Genomic DNA, 20,056 nt, shown 5'->3' with positions numbered 1-20,056 from the left:
GCAACTGAACTGAACTGAATATATTACTCAATTCATCTGTTCAAACATTCAGCTTTCCTGGAGTCAGAAAGAACAAATAAAGCAACTTACTAATGCTATAGTTTAACACAGGGAGCCATTTTAGAGTGGATGGGACACATACATTGGCTAATTTCTTAATGAATTGTGTAAGAATGAGAATCTCAGCCCAGCAAAGACCAACCGGAACAGAGTACACTCTGACATGCATGCTAAGACTCCTAAATATGATAATAATACTTGCAGGGACAGAAGTGTTTTTCACAACCTGAATGAACACTGTCCAAAGTGTGAAAGAAATGGAGTGTAAAACATTATCCAATGTTTAATAGTTTTGCTGCATTTTACTTTTTAATACTATATCCTCCTCAAAAAGAAAAAAAAAGCACAATATACAAAGTAGAAAATAGTGTCAATTTAAAAATCACAATATTAACAGTTTCTTAGAGATTAAGAAATATTGTATTCTAAAATAACTCAGGAAAGCTATTGGAGGAAGAAATAGGAGTGGCTTAATTTAAGCCTTAGACTCTTAAATGGCACTCACTAGAAAAGGAAGTGTGTCACAGAGTCAGAGTACAGAGACCAAGGTTCTGGTCCACCTCTACTGCTAACTAGCTTTGGAGAGCTGGGAGACACATGTGCCCTTTGCTCAATTTCTAAGGTGCTACCCAGCTTTTTTTCTTGATGAAAGTGAAAGAGGAGAGTTAAAAAGTTGGCTTAAAGCTCAACATTCAGAAAACTAAGATCATGGCATATGGTCCCATCACTTCATGGCAAATAGATGGGGAAACAGTGGCTGACTTTATTTTTCTGGGCTCCAAAGTCACTGCAGATGGTGATTGAAGCTATGAAATTAAAAGGCGCTTATTCCTTGGAAGAAAAGTTATGACCAACCTAGACAGCATATGGAAAAGCAGAGACATTACTTTGTCAACAAAGGTCCATCTAGTCAAGGCTATGGTTTTTCCAGTAGTCATGTATGGATGTGAGAGTTGGACTGTGAAGAAAGCTGAACGCTAAAGAATTGATGTTTTTGAACTGTGGTGTTGGAGAAGACTCTTGAGAGTCCCTTGGACTGCAAGGAGATCCAACCAGTCCATCCTAAAGGAGATCAGTCCTGAATGTCATTGGAAGGACTTATGTTGAAGCTGAAACTCTAATACTTTGGCCACCTGATTCGAAGAGTTGACTCATTTGAAAAGACCCTGATGCCGGGAAAGATTGAAGGCAGGAGGAGCAGAGGATGACAGAGGATGAGATGGTTGGATGGTGTCACTGACTCAATGGACATGGGTTTGGGTGGACTCCAGGAGTCGGTGATGGACAGGGAGGCTTGGTGTGCTGCAGTCCATGGGGTCAGAAGCAGTCGGACACGATTGAGGGACTGAACTGAATGAATATGTGACAAAGTTAAAGTTGGTGCAAATGAGATCTCAAAGCTACAAAATGATTAACATTTTCTAATTTTAATGCTCCTCTTATAAGAAAAGCAAACTGTAAAAATTATACAGAAAGACTTATCTATAGCAGTTATTTTAAATTATCTCCCTCAACCATCTTTTTCTCTACAGATATTGAAAACCTTAAGGTTATACCAAACATTATTTTCAATATGTGAAATGCAAAAGGACAGCAGTTATTTACAAATATTAAGATCTTTCTTGGATCACCTCAAGCTCATACAAAGTCATGCAGTGTTTACTCCATGACTCTACATTGTATGTAAGCTTCTCACTAGCCAAAGTAATGTGAACTTGATTCTTAAAAATTAACAGTTTAAGATATAAAATTGACACCAACTATCAGAGAAGGGAATCAAGTGTTGAAGAAACACTGACCAAGTTTATAAATTCAAATTCAGTAAGACCAGTCAATCTTAAAGGAAATCAACCCTGACTACTCACTGGAAGGACTGATGCTAAAGCTGAAGCTCTAATACTCTGGCCACCTGATGCGAAGAGCCGACTCGTTGGAAAGACCCTGATGCTGGGAAACATAGAGGGCAAAAGGAGAAGGAGAAGAAGGAGGTGAAAGAGGATGAGATGGTTGGATGGCATCACCGATTTGATGAACATGACCTTGGGCAAACTCCGGGAGACAGTGGGGGACAGGGAAGCATGGTGTGCTGTAGTCCATGCGGTCACAAAGAGTTGAACATGCATTGGTGACTCAACGACAGCAACAAAGACTAAGTGAATGTTAATAAACTGGTGCTCAACTAATCAAAAGCATTAACAGGTTTTTCTAGGCTGGAAACTGCACTTGGAACCAGCAGGTGAACGTGTGGTCAGAACTCAGAGGAACACTGGGTTCTCAGTCCTGAGAGAGGTGTGTAAGTGACCACATGAGCTGTCCCAGGTCCAAGTCCTGATGGAAACATACAATATTCAAGATGAGCCAAGTTTTGTTTTAATAGCTGAGCCTCTAGTTCACAACAAAAACTCCTGTGCCAGCTGCCGAGGAAACAACACACCGGGAGCTGGCAGGCGTGGGCACCTGGAAAGCCCGCAGGTTTGGACACAGACGCAGAGTGGATACCATGGGGGCAGTGCCCGAGGCAGCTCCTAGATGAAGCCAAAGCACCATCACCTTCCCATGAAGTCAGCCTCAGAGATGCGTTCTGAACAGCTGGGAGAGGAACAACGCTGGGCATCTGAGAGAGAAAAAGCGCATCACTCTCCTCCAGCTACGCTTGCCCCACTAACCTAGATTAACTCAGGTTGGCTCCTGAGACACAGCACACCGATTCTGAGGTTTGTGACCAAAGTCGGAAGGGTGTCAAAGTGGAGAAAAGGGGCATATGGGGATTCTGGCAGGCTCAGCTGCCTTACCTGCCACAGCACAACAGACTGGGGGACTTAAACCAGAGAGTTATTCTTCATGGGTCTGAAGGTTGGAAGTTTAAGGTCGGGGCCAGCACAGTTGGGTTCTGGTGAGAGTTCACACCTCAGCTTGCTGACAGCTGACTTCTTGTGTCTTCACGCGGCAGAGCGCGAGAGCACGCTTTCCAACCTCTCTTCTTATGAGAGTGCAGATCAGATCACGAGGGCCCTCCACCAAACACCATCACATTGGGGATGAGGACTTCAACACGAGAACCATAGTGGGGACACAAGCATCAGGCCGTCACAATGAAGATAAAAGGCAAATGAGGTGGATCTGGGCTCTGGTGGGACAACAGGAACAAGAAGTCAGGTAACAGTAACAGGGAGGTGCTTGTGGGCTGAAGCGCAGCCAGCTCAGTCCTTGGCAAGCAGTGACCTTCCTTCCTTCCCCCTAGAGTCTTTCTTTCGCCACACCACCCCCTCTCTCTGTCATCAAAGATGAGGAGAAACATTTGAGAACACTTCTTTTGACAGAGCATAAAAATCATGACTGTGAAGTTAATGACCCTACTTAGAAGTTAAGTCAAAGGGTGACTTTTTTGATAAAGAATTAGATAAAAAATTAGACATCCCAATAGATGATTTTTAGGTAAGAACCGCAAATAAAGCCCAATGCATGGCGGACCGCTCCTGCTCTCCTGCCCGACAGTCTCCTTAACTCCTCCTCCACCCTCGGGCAGGCAGGACATGTGTACAGGACATCAGGACATCGCTACTTGCTTACACAGCCACAAATGGGGCATGAGTCAAGCCTTTTCAAGTAGCCATTCCTTCATTACTTTTAAATTTAAATAATTTTAAATGATCCCCTTTCACCATTTTTACTTTCATTAAAAGAAGTAAGTACATGTCTCTAAAAAGAGATGAAGCATTTAAAAAGCACAAAATAAGAAAAAATTATTCAAGATCTTCCAGCACATTTACAAAGCCTTTGCAGGTTAGAGCCCTACTTACTCCAAAAGCTATTCTGTCTCCTGAACACACAGTAAAGAACTAAGGCAATCATCTGGAAATTGATTGATAATCAACTGGAAGAAAACACAGATGCTTGTGGCTAGAAGGTAACTTTGAGGTGGATGATCTAATCACAGAAGGTCACATTATTCCCCGTCATTCAGAGGTTGTTGTTGTATAGTCGCTAAGTCATTTCCTACTCTTTTACAACCCCATGGACTGTAGCCTGCCAGGCTCCTCTGCCCATGGAATTTCCCAGGCAAGAATACTGGAGTGGGTTGCCATTTCTGTCTCTAGGGGATCTTCCCAACCCAGGAGTTGAACTCAGATCTCCTGCAAAGCAGGATACTTACCACTGAGCCACCATGAGGCCCTTTAAGACAGAGCAGCCTGATAAAAGACTGGAGCCCAGAATGTTACAAAGGACTTTGAATTGCAGAGGCCCTCCTGGTATGACTGACTCACTCAACAAATATTTAATGAGTGCTCACTATACCAGGCATTGCAATTGGTCTGAGGACACAGGAGTGAACAAAGAGACAGGACCAAGGTCTGGCCCACAGAGGCTCACACTCTAAAGAGAGGGGCAAAGACACTGAATCAGTAATTTCACAGTGTGCTGGTTTAGCAAAGGACCTGTGTAGGGAAGTACCTTGAAGGAAGAGAGATTTAAGAGTGCACTTGTTTTCCTGCAGGTGTTCATCTAATTCCTCAAATATTTCTTCATTCACTTGTTTTGCACCAACACTTAGTAAGCACGTATGGGAGGCAACTGCTGCTGCTGCTGCTAAGTCCCTTCAGTCGTGTCCGACTCTGTGCGACCCCATAGACAACAGCCCACCAGGCTCCCTCGTCTCTGAGATTCTCCAGGCAGAACACTGGAGTGGGTTGCCATTTCCTTCTCCAATGCATGAAAGTGAAAAGTGAAAGTGAAGTTGCTCAGTCGTGTCCGACTCTCTGAGACCCCATGGACTGGGCCTACCAGGCTCCTCCTTCCAGGCAAGAGTACTGGAGTGGGTTGCCATTGCCTTCTCCGATGGGAGGCAGCTAGTAAGCTGGAGAAGGGGCTTAGTAGCAGGCATGAAAGATGGATAAGATTCAGGGCTCCTCTGTCTGACGAGCAGACGCTCTGGTGGTGAAGACGGAAAGCATTTCCCTGGAAGACAATACATGGATGAGGCGGAATGAGAACGGGAAGGCCCAAGGGGGCAGGGGGAGTCTCCTGAAGGAATTAGAAGGAGGGCATCTCAGGCCAGGGGAGTTTCACGCACAACCCCCGGAGATCTGAGGCCCATGAAGGGTCCCTGGAGGACGCCAGGCAAGACAGGAGCACAGCAGTCTGACGACATGGTCGGGAATCCAGCTACTCCCCGCTCTGCACTTCAGGCTCGCTCCTCATCTGAAAAAATGGCGCCGGTGATGAGATGATCACCTTGTCGTATTAGTGAAATAATTAGCAATGCACATTAAAAAACAAACAAACAAAATCTCAACACCCAGTGAAAACAGTCCGTGGTGGGAATCAGAAGCGGTGGGGAATAAGGCACTAAGCAGACAAGCTGGGCTCACGTTGCTGGGCAGCCAAGCAAGCTGACTGAGGCGCTTCGCAGCGGCCTCACCGGAACCCTCCTCGCGACCTCCTACCTTCCGCTCCACCTGGGGATGATACTGAACTCAAGTGCCGACCCCGCGGTTCAGCGTCTCTACACACGTGACCTCCTTTCATCCTCGTGGCAATCTTGAGGCGGATGCACCACCGATCTTCACTTCACACGGAGGCCCGGTGGTGGCCAGGCCCACGCCAGGAGACGCGCCCCGCGCATCCCGCGTCCCGCGTCCAGCCCGCGCGCTCACCTCCCGCCTCGGGCTCCGCGGCCTCCTCCCCCGCCCGCCGGGCTCTGCTGTCCAGGACGCTCGGCCTGCTGCCCCGGCCTTAGCCGGCCCCGAGTGCCTGCCGGCCCCGCTGTCCCCTGGCTGAGGCCACCTGAGGGCCTCGCCCCCATCCCCGGGCCCCAAGCGGGAACTGGGCCCCCAGCCCCTCGGCCCGGGCCTAAACCTCACCTGCCCTGGGCGCCCCGCTCAGCCTGGACACCACCTCCTCAGAACCTCAAAACCGGACAGAACCCCACCGTGTGCCTTGAATTACTAATTTACTGAATTATGTAGTTTGAATTTGGATGCATTTAATAACATATCTTATTTTCTCACTGGCTGTCCTAACAGGGAGCTTTGAAGCAGTAAGATTTACTTGAATGAAGAGGTAGCAGGGCATTTATATCTTGTTAAAGATAACACTTGGACTGACTAGCTGTTACAACTAAAAAACACCTTTGTGTGTGAAAGTCCCACATGAAAAGTTGTCATTTACTAAGTTAGAGTCACTAACTAACTGTCCTTTCAAGACAGTACAAGAAGTAAAGCAGACCAAGCTAAAAAGTACAAGACACGGTATAATGAAAGGGAAAATGCAAGCGAAGTCCCTACTAAACAGTCCGTGAAGACTGAAAGTCGGAAAAAATCATTCAAATACTGCATTATAGTCATAACAAACGTGTGAACACAACAGATTTTCGATCCCCTACTCTTCTCTGTTCTGGCTTGTAATATTAGTCAAATACTCACCATGACATAAAGAAAGTACGGTTTTAACAAAAAATGCTACCACAAACTAGTAAAGAAAATGGTGAAGAACACATTATATGCGTTGCTTTTTTAGCAACTCATTCTAATCAGAATGTAGTCTCAAGTCTAGCTTTTTTTTTTTTTTTTTTTTTGCACCTGGTGAATTTTTCAACCATATCACCCTGAAGCATGACTTAAAAAGTAATTAACTGATGACAATGCATTTGTTAACCAAGTTAAACTCAGCATCCTGGCATGAACTGCCCACAACTCTTCAAGCCCTGACCATCAAACACTTTAGGAAAATGCAGTCAATAGCCTAAGCCAGCAGTTGACAAAATTTACCATGAAATAAGTTAGGTATTTTCAAACTGACATTCTTGCTTATGAATTCTGGGTTCAACAACCACACACACACACAAAAACAAATGTCAAAACCAAAATTCATTTAACCCTCTGCTTGATGGGCAAACTGTATTCCTTTTCTCTCTCTTTTTTTTTTTTATTTTGCTATATGACTTTTGGTTATAATGGCAGTTAAGCTCTTATCAAAACCTCTCATCAGGTAGTCTTAAAATGCATAACAAGTGCACATATGAGTCCACTTCCCCTTTCTGCACAAGTCACACCTTGCAATATGATTTCTTTTTGATCTATATATTTGCTTTAAAATAATTTTCATAGAGTAAAATGTTAGTATTTAAGTAAAAAACTTACTCAGTAGCCACTTAAAACTACTGTTCTTTGATCCAGTAATCGTCCAACAAAATGTTTTGAGCGCATGCTCCCAAACTGTGTATACTTATATACCTATAAATTCAACACATATGTTGCTAAACCAATATGTGATGTTCTTTTCAAAACATTTATAAAACACAAAAATTAGAAAAGTAAGTAAAGATAGATTCTCTTCTACATTCTTTTAACATCCCAATATATTATTCACCCCCTGGGTATGAACATCCAACTTTGGAGACCTCTGCTTTAGTTAAGATATAAGTGACTGCTTTACTTTAGTTCTAAAGTCTATTCAAATGAAAAAGAAAATTTTTTTTTAATGCTTAAAACAGTCTCAAGGGCCCTTAGTCAGTCTACCTGTGATACATGCATGGCTTACAGGAGCTCACTCAACATGCAGATAATATACTAGTGCATAGAAAAAGGAACTGAACTCTATTCATTAGAAGCAAACAGATTTAGCATATTACTTTTGTAATATCTATCATTTCAAATATAAGAGAATGATCAATTGAAATTGATTTAATTATTATACACAAAATAAATGACCCTCCAATAATCTTTGAATGTGAATGCTGATCATGATGTGGAAGTTTTATGGTATGGAAATTTAGCTTAAAGTACACCCTTCAAGTAAAGTTACTTCATTTTCAAAAGCAAGAATGATGAATGAAACTAACCAACGTACTATACATGCAAGAACTGCAACTGATTTAGTTTCAACATATATAGAAAAAGGATGAGAATGCATTTAAAGACTGTGCCCACTGAAAACACTATTAGGTTGACATGTCCCAAGTAAAAGGGAGATTAAAGGTAGTTACTTGAATAAATGAAGCTTTGATGTCATTTTAATCTGAAATTTTCATGTATGTGAGGAGTAGAAGTTTACCTTGACTGATCTAGGTCTTGGGTCAGCAAATCATGGGCTAAGGGCCTAAGATAGCAGCCACTTATTTTTGAACAGTCTGCAACTGAAGAATAGTTTTTACATTTTAAAATGGTTTTTAAAAATCAAAGAATAATAATATTAAGTGACATAAAAATTATATGAAATTGAAATTTCACTGTCATTAATAAAGTTTTCCACTGGTCATGTATAGATGTGAGAGTTGGACTATAAAGAAAGCTGAGGACAGAAGAATTGATGCTTTTGAACTGTGGTGTTGGAGAAGACTCTTGAGAGTCCCTTGGACTGCAAGGAGATCCAACCAGTCCATTCTAAAGGAGATCAGTCCTGGGTGTTCATTGGAAGGACTGATGTTGAAGCAGAAACTCCAATACTTTGGCCATCTGATGCGAAGAGCTGACTGATTTGAAAAGACCCTGATGCTGGGAAAGATTGAGGTCAGAAGGAGAAGGGGACGACAGAGGATGAGATGGTTGGATGGCATCGCTGACTCAAAGGACATGGGTTTGGGCAGATTCCGGGAGTTGGTGATGACAGGGAGCCCTGGTGTGCTGCCGTTCATGAGGTCGCAAAGAGTCAGAAACGACTGAGCGACTGAACTGAACTGAACTGAATAAAGTTTTATTGGAACACAGCCATGTGCATTGGTTTCTGTGCTGTCTGTGGCTGATTTTAGTTAATTATCAGGGTTGAGAGTCGCCAGAGAGAACTGTGACCCTCAAAACCTAAAGCAGTTCTGTCCCTTTCCAGGCTCTTTACCTAGTACGGGCAACTGATCTTAATCCCCTCAATCCCACACTTCCCCTTTATTATCCTATCCATGGAGTGCAGAAAGGTTTTTTTTTTTTTTAAACCAACATGGTAAATTCTCTTTTACCCATCCCCCTCACTTATCTGCATTAAGAGTTAGAGGCAAATGCTGTGTTCCACATCTTTACCCTAAGATGCAGCTGCTTCTATAGCCACCTTTTGCTCTCATAATGGTTACTTTCTGTTTTAAGTATAATTTTGGTTTTCAGCTGATACAAACTCAGTCATTTTTTTCACAGGCTTTCTTTGTTCTGATATCAACTTACTCTTCTAACCTTATTTCTCATTACAATATTCATACTTTATAAAACTTACAAAATAAATTGTATACCCCACATTTTTCTGCCAAGTTTTGCCTTTTTTTAGAATGTAGTTTCCACCTGGGATACTCTTCACCAAAGCTATACCTTGTTAAAATCCTGCCAGATTAAAAAATAAAATAAAATAAAATCCTGCCAGATTTCAAGATCCACCCCTCCCAAAGAAGACACCTCAATCTTCCCAGTCAAAATTATCACTTCGTTGTAAGTGAGATTGCTCAGTCGTTTCCGACTCTTTGCGACTCCATGGACTGTAGCCTACCAGTCCAAGGGATTTTCCAGGCAAGAATACTGGAGTGGGTTGCCATTTCCTTCTCCAGAGGATCTTCCGGACCCAGGGATCCAAGCCGGCTCTCTTCCTTGTAGTCAGAGGCTTCACAGTCTGTGTCACTGCTGTAATTCTCATTATCTCCACATGGTGTGCTCGCAGGCTAAGCGCACAGGCTCCTCTGTCCATGGGATTCTCCAAGTAAGAATACTGGAGTGGCTTACTGTGCCCTCCTCCAGGGGATCTTCCTGACCCGGAGATCGAACACACGACTCTTACCGACTCTTACGTCTCCTGCACGGGGAGACAGATTCTTTACCCCACCACCACCTGGGAAGCCCCTCCATCTTGCATTAGTCTTCTTTGTTTTTCTCAGCTTAACTGTTGCTGCCTCATCAGTAAACCATGCGTGTGGATGCCAAGCAGGGTTTTATTTATCACATTCATTCATACTCTAACCTCTTCCCTGTCCACACCCTGTCCCCACCCCTCCCCATACCATAAAGTGTCCAGGTCATAATATTCAAAAGATGAGACTTGTAACACAGAGGACTTCAAGCCGCATGAAGATATGGAATTCAATAATAGTAAATCAAAAGATAACAACATCATTCTCTTTTCAATTATTTTCAATCTCTGCGATCACATCAAGAGGAAAACCTCAATTTGTGCTACTATGGTTTAAACTCTCTAATCTTTGATAATCTCCCTTTTTAACAAAGAGAAAAACAAGTCTAGGCTTGGAGCCTCTGGAGGCAAGCGTTTCTGCTACAATTTAGTAAAAATGCTGTGTTTTTATTGCTTCTATTTATGGCATGAATACTGGTTTTCAATTTAATGAAAATAATCTCAGTAAGTAAATTTAGGTTAACCAAAATGAGGTGATTTAAACAAAAATATTAAGCAAATTATAGCACAAGGGTTATGTATATACAACAGAAATCAACGGTATTACATAAAAATGGAAGAAACATTTGATTGTAGCAGATAATCGATAAAGCCAAATGACTTTAATCCATCAAACTCCTTGTTAACTATCTTACATCACTAAAAGAAAATCACGCAAAAGACGAGCTTCCAGCTTCTGAGACAGGGGTTCTCAAAAGAAGAGGAGGTGGCATTTGAAACGTCTAGAGACATTTTTTGGAGGAGAAAATGGCAACCCACTCCACAATTCTTCCCTGTCTGGCGGGCTACGCCCTACGGGGTCACAGTCAGACACGACTGAGCATACACACACACAAACACACACTCAGACATGTTTGCTAGTCACAACTGGTGGAGTAGGCTCAGGCAGCTACCTGCAGCTAGTGGGTAAAGGCCAGGGAGACTGCTAAACATCTCACAAGGCACAGGACGGCCCCACAACACGGAGCTATCCGGCCCCAAACCTCTACAGCGCCAAGGCTGAGAAACTGCTCTGAGAAAAAGAGCAAGCTGAACACGTCCTACCCTCTGCCCACAGTTATAAATCGTCCTCTGTGCAGCACGCTGTCCTTATTCGATCTTTGTCACCGATAAGATTGCTGAGGAAATCTCCCACCCAAACCTTTCATTATTTTACATGGCCCACACAGCCGCTGCCCTCGGTGGGCAATTAGAATTTTAAAAACAGACTGCACTGGGGCATGTCCTTTATATGCTAATATTATGCCATCAATATTTAGATCAAACTTCCTAATTAAACCATGGAAGTTATGACATTTTCAGATGATCCTGCATTATCAAATAGATTTTTTAAAATAATTGAGGTAAAGATTAATACAATTTCAGTAAAACCTTGACTCTAACTGATACTGATTTCATGTAAAGTTCTTTGACTTGAATTATATGCTTCATTGACTCAAATACTATATTTTGCAGAATAAAGCTGACCTTGAAATTTTTTTAATTCAATATTTTTTATTATATACATTAGCTTTCCTGAAAGGGAGTTTAAAGAGAACTACTTTTTAATCTAGCAAAAATAAAATCATTAACATAAAACAATATAACTGTTAGTAGCTGAAATAGTTCACTTGGCTACCACTCAGTACTTTATTCTCAAAACTATTATTGCAAATACATAATCCACACAGATGTGTCTGAGGGTAAGTGTTTACAAGAAAGGTCTTTGAAGCTCTTTTGTGGTTAGTGTTTTCGTTCTTTCTCTTTTTTTTTTCCAAGTAGAGTTCACCAGAGCAACTTAGAAGCAGACAACACCTGGGTCTTTTTATGTTGTTTTTTTTTTTTTTTTCCAAATTAAAAGTTATTTTTACCCTTGCAACAGTATTTAAACAAGGAAAAATACTGTATTCTTAAAGTAATGATGCTATCATTATCTTCACTTTCCTTAAAGGTTCTTTACAGCGACAGTATTTCTAAATTTAGCATTTACTATTTATTAACTTTAGTAGCTGGCATGGCTTGGAGGTATTTCATGCCTTTGAATTCAAGCTGGTTTAACTCTTAATTCTGACATGCCTGTGGTAAAATGATGGTAAAGGTGAAACTGAATCCTTTTCATTTCAGAGCCACAAAGCACTCTGCCAACAGCAAAGCAGCGTTATTTTGAACAGGAAAAAGTTATAGAGGTGGCGGTTATCAATACTCACACTACCAAGAAAGAAAACCAAATGCTGAGATTAGGATCACGGTTGCACATGTTTTAGGGAGAAGATAAGCAGGTCACCAGATTATCCTTTCCTTGGGGTTCCCAGAACTGAGATGATCATAGCAGGACCCACAGTGCTGGCCCATTTTGTTACTATTCATCCATTCTCTTCAAAATCGTTTACTGAGCACCTGCTGGGTACTGAGCACTGTGGTAGGCAATGAGTACCCAGGAGTGAATCAGCCAGATCTACAGACCTTCAGCGTTGGTGCAAAGAGCGTGTGCAGCCCCAGTCGCTATTCTCCCACTTGCAACCCCACCTCGCTCCTGAGTCAACTGCCTGAGAAAAGAATCAGGTGCACCAAGAACAAGAGAGGGACTAAACAGGTACACTTTAAATTCCTAGTGAGATTAAAAAATAAAAACCACAGCATCCCCCAAGAGCTCAAGAAACCCCGCGCAGCGAGTGTGGCAGGAGGCCCGCGGGCAGCTGCAGGGCCCACAGACCAGTGTCAAGGAAGACGGAGAACTCGGGAGCGCCGGCGGAGAGTGGTGGGAGGGCGCGGACAAACAGAAGGACAGGGCAGGGCAAAGAGAGTCTGAGTCCTTCTTAGCCAGGAGCACAGGCTGCAGCCGTCCTCTTAGAAGATGCACCCTCTGCTGTCCCTTACAGGAAGCATTTCCTGACCATCACCCGGGAACAAAGTTAGGTGTTACTGAGTGGAATACAGCCCTGCTCAGGCCTTTGGATTCCTCTGCTTCACAGTGAAGATGCTCCTGGTCCAGCCTCCTGAAATGCTCAGTCAGTCCAGGAGCTCCTCCACCCTTCTCTTATAGAGACATCAGAGTTTTTCCAAAAGTGTTTGAAAAGGCAGACCCAATCATGCTGGAAATAAAGACAGGGGAATTTTTCTTCTCAGAGCTGTGCCATCGGACAGGATTCAGTGTCACCAACTGGTCTGCTCCTCTCAAAAGGACTATCACACAGAGTTAGGCCTAAAACAGTCCTTTTAAAACTGAGTCACAACCTACCGGTAGGATGTAAAATCACATGGGTTCAGTCAATATTTTTAAGAAACTAGGATAAAATCAAACAGCATAGAATAGGAAATATCAGAACACATTGTGGGTAATAAGAATAAACATTATTTTAGCAAAATTCCCCCCATTTTACACACACACATGACTCATTATCTAAATCTATTTGGTTCTGAGCAAGGATACACATAGCAAGGGACCCTATACAACTATAATTATATGGGGTTGCTATGTACGTTTTTTAAAAATTGTGAACCAGCTCAGGGGAGGGATAGAGCAGGCACTGAAAGTCATTAGCCCGAAAAAACTGTAGTGAAGTGGCGCGAAAAGTTTTCAAAAGTTTTGATTCCAAAAAAATCAATTTCAACTCAAAAAGAGAACAGAAGTCGATTTTTCAACCTTTTCCCCAAATACTTTAATTATGTGATTTTCACACTCTTATTCTTTTGTCCTAATTATCTTTCATTTGCTTCCCTGAACTTGTGGGTGTGTGCTGCAGGGTGGTAGGGGGACACACATCTGATCTTGTGACAAATATCCTTTCAATCTCATACCAAAGACAGGAACAAAAGCTGAGAGATAACCAAAGCCCAAACCACAGAGCAGCCCAGGCCAAATTATGCTCCTCTGTTTGCCAAACCACCAGACAGGATCTTGGCCACAGGGAAGCTCGCTTCTCCCTTGGAAAAACCTTTGAAACACCAGTTTCTCAAATCACTGGGCAAATGACCAACCACTCTCTAGGATACAGAGCCCTGAATGGGATCAAGGCCAATTCATCTTTTTAAGTAGAACTGAATTTGTTGTGAACTTGGTTTTCGTGAACTTTTAAACAAATTTTATAAACACAGCAGTATTTTCAAATGTGGTTTTTAGAAAAATGAATTCGCTTACCTGAAACTCTTAAATAATTCCTCTCAACACCTTTCCGTTCCTGACTTACTCGCAATCTGAAAAAAGCAAGCTATGACATCCCCCCGGTCTGACTGTTTATATGTGGGTCGGTGCCGTGAGCACCACATGGGGAATCCAGGTGGTTACAGCCACAGGAATTTTGTTCCCCGAAATTCCCAAATCCATCCTCAAAGTATGATGATGCCCTGATGGTCATATGTCCAATATTCTTGAAATCAGGAGTCACTAGCTTACAACAGGTAACTGCAATGGATTACTCTCTTACTTAATCTACACTGGTCTGCAGGGAACAGTGTGCACCCTGTAACTAACCACAGTGGCTCCACACAGCACCAGGGACATTGTTCTCTTACTCTGAATGACAACCGTGTTACTAGGAACTACATGTTTGGGCAGGCAGACTTGGTGCAAGACCGAGAGGAGAGAGAGGGAAGGCTTGGAACCAACTGACTGAGCCCCCACTTTATCACTAGTGGGGTAAGGAAGCACACTTTTGTCACTCAGTCAATACCTACAACTATAATTCTGCTGGATTCTCTGGCTTTAGAGATTCTTAACAATTATATTTGTAACATGGTTGTTTTTTGTTTTAGGTTTATTTTGTTGAAAAAAATAAGTTTTTGGAATTCCCTGGTGGTCCAGTGGTTAGGACTCTGCTCTTCCACTGCTGGTTCAATCCCCAGTCAGGGAACTAAAAGCAGTCATGCTGCGGCAAAAAAGACAAGCAAGCATGCAAAGAAATAAACAAAACATTCTGATCATGAAGTGACAGTATTTCTCAAAGTCTCAACCAAATGGAGTACGTATGCACCTCACCAATACTGCCATCTACAGAGAACTTGCCTAATACACTTGAATACTGAGAAAGAGGACAGGAGGAACCATTTTCAACCTCTTCTCAAAATATTTTAATTCTGTGATTTTTATAGCCATCAAATGACTCGATGGCAGAGTGACAGTCTGAGCATATATAACTGATTTATATTTGTGCTCCAAAATTACTGCAAAATACAACAAGCTTTTTTGAAAAACATAACAAACTCCAAATTCCTTAGGTTTTTCCTATGAAGTCTACCATTCCGTATATGTATGCAACTGGTATTTTCCCATTTTCCCATTCATTACATAAAAGAAAGTTTCCTGAGTTAAGCTTGCAACCCTTAATCACACAGCTAATGTGTGCTGAGGTTAAGTCAGAGCCAATGAGGGGCATCTAAGGTAAATGTCACTCAGAAAACAGGCAGATTTGGTGGTGGGACAGTCCCTACACACCATCAGGCGCTTCCTCTACTAGGTGGCAGTTTCTGAAACTCACCAATTTTAAGCAGGTTACCACTTTAATCAGAAGTTTACAGGGTTCCACTGCAGCTCATCACACAACTATGTAGGCTTCAAACCTTACAGAAGGAGGCGTTTTATCTTCAGCTATATTAGGGAGTGCATGCAATAGCAGATCTTTAGATGAACACTGAAAAGCTTGATCAAAACAGGATTTTACATATTATTCAATGTTTAAATATTCTGCAAACCTTTTCAAGAGTGGCAACTCCTAAATTTCAGTCAGAAGTTTTGCCCTTCTTACACACCTCTGCACTCAGTGGGCCATTAACAGAGGCAATTCAGAGAGAAGTGGCCCTTACACAGTCCCACTAAGGACCAACATCCAGAATCCCATACTGTAGTCTCCAGTGACACTAAAAAGAAAATGACTGCTAACTCTATTCCAGCAAAAAAAAAAAAAAAAGAAAGAAAAAAGAAATTTGCAAAGAAATATTAAGCATAGAAGTTTCAACTTGTTAACGGTTGAAATTACATCTTTAGATTCCATATAATAAAGGGTCTAATTCTAAAATGAATATTGAAAAGAGGTCTCCCTACCTATGAATAACAGAAAGAAAGGAGGAAAAAGGAAGGGGAAAATAGTTTTCAGTGGATAAAAATATAGGAACATATGGCATCATGCACGTGGCAAGATCACTACCTGTTTGGGTCTTCAAAGCAGGGATGAGGGACATTTCTGCAACCCCAGGGAGATGGTTTTCTGCATACATAATTAAACAAATCACTCCAGCCCGTCAAAGAGCAGCAGAACTCTTCTCACTAATTACCACTGCCTCTCCTTTAAAGCCACACTAGTTCATTATTCTGCCTTCAACTCCCTTAAATGATTCATTCCCCTTCACTCCTGAGCAGACTCTGCGGGGAAGCTGGTGTTTAAGTTTAATCTCCAGTGCCACTTGCTTTGGAGAGCTTGATGAGGGGAAGGAGGAAGAATCGAATCTAATATTTCTGTCAAGATTTGGAGAGGCATCCTCCGCCCCTCATCCCCAAAAAATAACTAGACAGACAGGACCCTCTGGCAAGCTATAATCGCGATCAGAGACGCCGCTTGGGCAAGCAGGGCCCACGTGCGGTGGAGCTGTCACCCGCGGAGGCGGCACCGGAGAGGCGGCGGCGGTGGGGAGCACCCGGGCTGCCGCCCGCAGCTGCACCGGCCTGGGCGCGCGCGGCGACGCCGGCTCGCTCGTGAACGGCCCCGGGCTCTCTCCCGGAGCCGGCAGAACCCAAGGGCCGGGAGGCCGGCCCCGGTATCCCGGGGAGCTGGAGCCGCAAGAGGCAAGCGCCCGGAGCGCGCCGCCGGCAGAAGCCCCAGCCGGCGCCCAGGATGTCCGGCTCCTCCAGGTCCGAGCGCCTCAGCCCGCCGCCCCCAGCCCCCCAGGCCGCCCCGCCGTACCGTCCCAGCTCCGACTCCACCTCGAAGAAATCGCCCAGAGCATCCCTGTTGGAGCCGTCGACCCAGTAATCCGGAACCAGGCTCCCGGGGCCCGGGGCCACGGTGGCGGTGACCGAGGAGCAGGACGAGGCGGAGCACGAGGGCGTCGTGACTTTGAGCATCTTCGCGGCGGGACTCCGCTGGCGCCGCCGCCGTTGCCGGAGCGAGGAGTCCCCGCCCGCGAGCGCCGGCGCGAGCTGCGCCCTGCAAGCGCGCCCCCGCCGGCCCCTCCGCGCGGCTGCGCTCCCCTCCGCGCTCGAGAGCGTGCGGGGGCGCGAGGGACCGGGAGAGGGTGCAGGAGAGCCGAGCCGCCCGCGGGAGGGGCGGAGGCTGTGGCCGCGAGCGGCGCCGCCCCGCGCTCCCTCCTCCCGCACCGAGCCTCCCCACCCCTCCCTCCTTCCCTCCTCGGCGCGGAGCCCGCGGGGCGGCTCCGGATGCGGGAGACTGGGTGAGGCCCCCGGCCGGAGCATCCCCGCCCGCGCCCTCCTGCGGGCGCCGGGAGCCGCGGCGGCCGCTCCGAGCGGACAGCGCCCGGCGCGCCCGGGGGCACCTGGGCCGGGCGCCCTGCACGGCGGCGTCACGGGGACCCGGCGGTGGTGGTGCCACCCGAGCGCGCCCGGCGCGAGGCCCTCCACACAGCGCCAGCCCACCAGCCGTCCCGCCTGCCCCCGTCAGAGGGCGTGTGGGTGGCTGGGGTGTCCGGCCCGCGGCCGCCGGGCCTCGGGAGCCGCCACGCACAGAGCCGGGAAGGCGGAGGAAGGGACGCGCTGACCTGACTCTGGACGAAGTCTCCGGCGGGGACAGCTGCTGCCTTGCTGCTGCGGGCGCTGCCTCCTCGGCACCGCTGGAGCTCCTGAAAGGGCAGCTATCTGCTGTGACTGGCTGACTCCAGCTTCCGAAGGCTAGCGACAGAAGTGACCAGAGAATTCCAGGTTGGGAAGGGGGCCTCTGGAAGCCAACTAGTCCAGCTCTCTGCCTTAACGCGGGACTTGGCATCATTCATGACGGAGAAGACTGCTGTGTTTAAAGCTCTTTCCTCTTCCCAGTAGAGCTGTCCTATCACAAGTCTTCTAATGTCTGTCCATCAACCTTCAAGGCTATCGTTCTAAGTATTGGTTAAATTTACATTGACTATTTCTACCCTTGAACATTTTTCTTTTTAGATTTCAGCAGAGATGAAAATAACTAGTCATTATATTATGTAATGAATTTTTGTGTATATAAAGACATTACATCACATCTTTCTGGCTAAATAACTTTGAGCCCTTTATTTAATCTTACTTCACACGTGTTAGTCTTTTTTTTTTGTTTCCCGCAACAGGTACTAAAGTCTTTTCAGTGTGTGTCCATTCCTGATTATACCAGTAAACACGGTCCAATAGTTTCTTCTATTACTGATTAATTTATCACTGTTAAGAGTTTTTGTGCTATATTGGTGGACTACCAAAAATAAAACAAAAAAGCAAAAACCCCAAAATCTAACTAATTAATGACAGGAATGTGACTCATTTGAAAATTAAAAGTAAATTCAGAAACTATTCCTCACAGATAATTATATGAAGATCAGCATATGATCAGTTTACAAAAGGCCTAAAGAACAGCAAGTACATGTAGAGTCACACAAATGAAGTTAATACGAGATTATATTCAGTAAAATACAAATGCTCACATGACTTGTAACTTCAGAGAACGAATTCCGTAATCTTCATGTTAGAATGGAAGTTCACAAACAAAGCAATCTGATGAAGCTCTTGAAAGTAAATTCTGGTTCTTACTAAGTAAGTGTCCTTTGGTTTGCTCTGACCGGTGGAAGGGTGGGCATGAAGTAGCGGCCAAGCCGTTTGTTTTATTTACACTTCTCGGAGGCGAGGCCTGAGTGGCAGCAGCACATGCACATACGTGTCCGCTGTGAGCAGTTCTTTTACAGCCCAAGTTGAAAGCAAGCACCTTACGCTAAACAAGCCGGCAAGCCTCCCCCGCTACTTTAAGGAACAATGGAAGCGAAACAGTATTTCACGGTGCAAAGGTGACGGCAGAGTTGGCATTTACATCCAACATTGGTTTAGTTATTTGACACCTCGGCTTTTCACAACTGACTTTTGTAAAAGTGTTATTAGCTGAAGTTTAAAAAGAGGGTGTTTGGTTTCATAAATGCAGTTTATATTTATTTAAAAATTAGAGATGACAATTTGGTGGAATAGGAATAGAATCTACGCGGTTTATCATCACTCATTTTTAAATACCATCTAAAATGACAGAAAAGGGACAAACCCATATATCCACAAAAAGAACAGGAGAAATAATATCAACTAAAACTTAAAATCTTGAAACAAACAAATGGTCACTGACTCAGAAGACTGGATATACCTGAACCCCAGATTTACAATTGGGAGAAGCCAATATGAAGAAATACAATTCTTGCCACAGAGTTCCAGAAATACTCAGGAATCAGAGTACTAGATCTTTCTAAAAGTAGAGTGGAGAGTAAGATACTGGTTCAATGTTTTTTTCATAAGAAGCCCTTAGTCCCAACATTTCTTCTTCTGCTATTCTCAGCCAAAACCCACAGTTCCTACAGTTCCCTTTGAAAAGAGAGATTTAATCTTTAGAAATGTTGAACAAAAAATGAAGTATGTCTTAATTACAAGATATAGCTATGAATGTACTGAAAACAGAGGGATTTGTGAAACTCTACACAAAAAGCAGTGAGAATTCCAAGTCCAGCAGGCTCCCAGGATGCTGAAAATCAGGCTTGTATCTGTCACAGTTCCAGCTGTACTGAAATTGGAGGATTCTTCAATGAGAAAACTGAATAACTCAAGGGGAGGGGATCTGTGAATATTAACAATTAGGATACCCTCCCCCAACAAAGGAACTTGATTTCTGTCCACCTTACAGTGAAGCCCATCACTGAACAGGATCAGGAACCCAAAGCTACCAATGAGCTCTCCTGCGTCTCACTCAAACAAGGTGCCATTCTGGTATGGCAGAGTAGCTGGTATGGCTAACCTTCCTGCATATGACATTATTATCTCTGAACTAAGCATAAAAGCAGTTATTTAAATGTGCAGAATGAACCACCAAAACAGAAAATTGGAAGTGATGAAACCCGTAAAAGAAAGGAACTCTTCTGAGTAAGTCAAACATTTATTCAGCTTTTCCTCTGAGGGTGCTGAAGGCAGCACAACTTTTAGCAGCTTATGGTGTCA

General features: G+C 44.1%; 1 protein-coding gene across 1 annotated transcript in view; it reads right to left on the bottom strand.

Moving 5' to 3' along the window:
- CAMK4 (calcium/calmodulin dependent protein kinase IV) overlaps window positions 1-17,843 on the bottom strand; it is a 269,812-nt gene extending 251,969 nt beyond the window's left edge. The window contains exon 1 of the mRNA XM_061424868.1: window positions 16,809-17,843. Coding sequence (XP_061280852.1) covers window positions 16,809-17,843 — 1,035 coding nt within the window. The remainder of the gene's footprint in view (window positions 1-16,808) is intronic.
- Window positions 17,844-20,056: the final 2,213 nt, after the last annotated feature.

The sequence above is a fragment of the Bos javanicus genome, chromosome 7, assembly GCF_032452875.1.
Source record: "Bos javanicus breed banteng chromosome 7, ARS-OSU_banteng_1.0, whole genome shotgun sequence".
Classification (NCBI taxonomy): domain Eukaryota; kingdom Metazoa; phylum Chordata; class Mammalia; order Artiodactyla; family Bovidae; genus Bos; species Bos javanicus.
The sequence above is the reverse complement of the archived record's forward strand: the minus strand, read 5'-3'. Positions and strand labels throughout refer to the sequence as shown.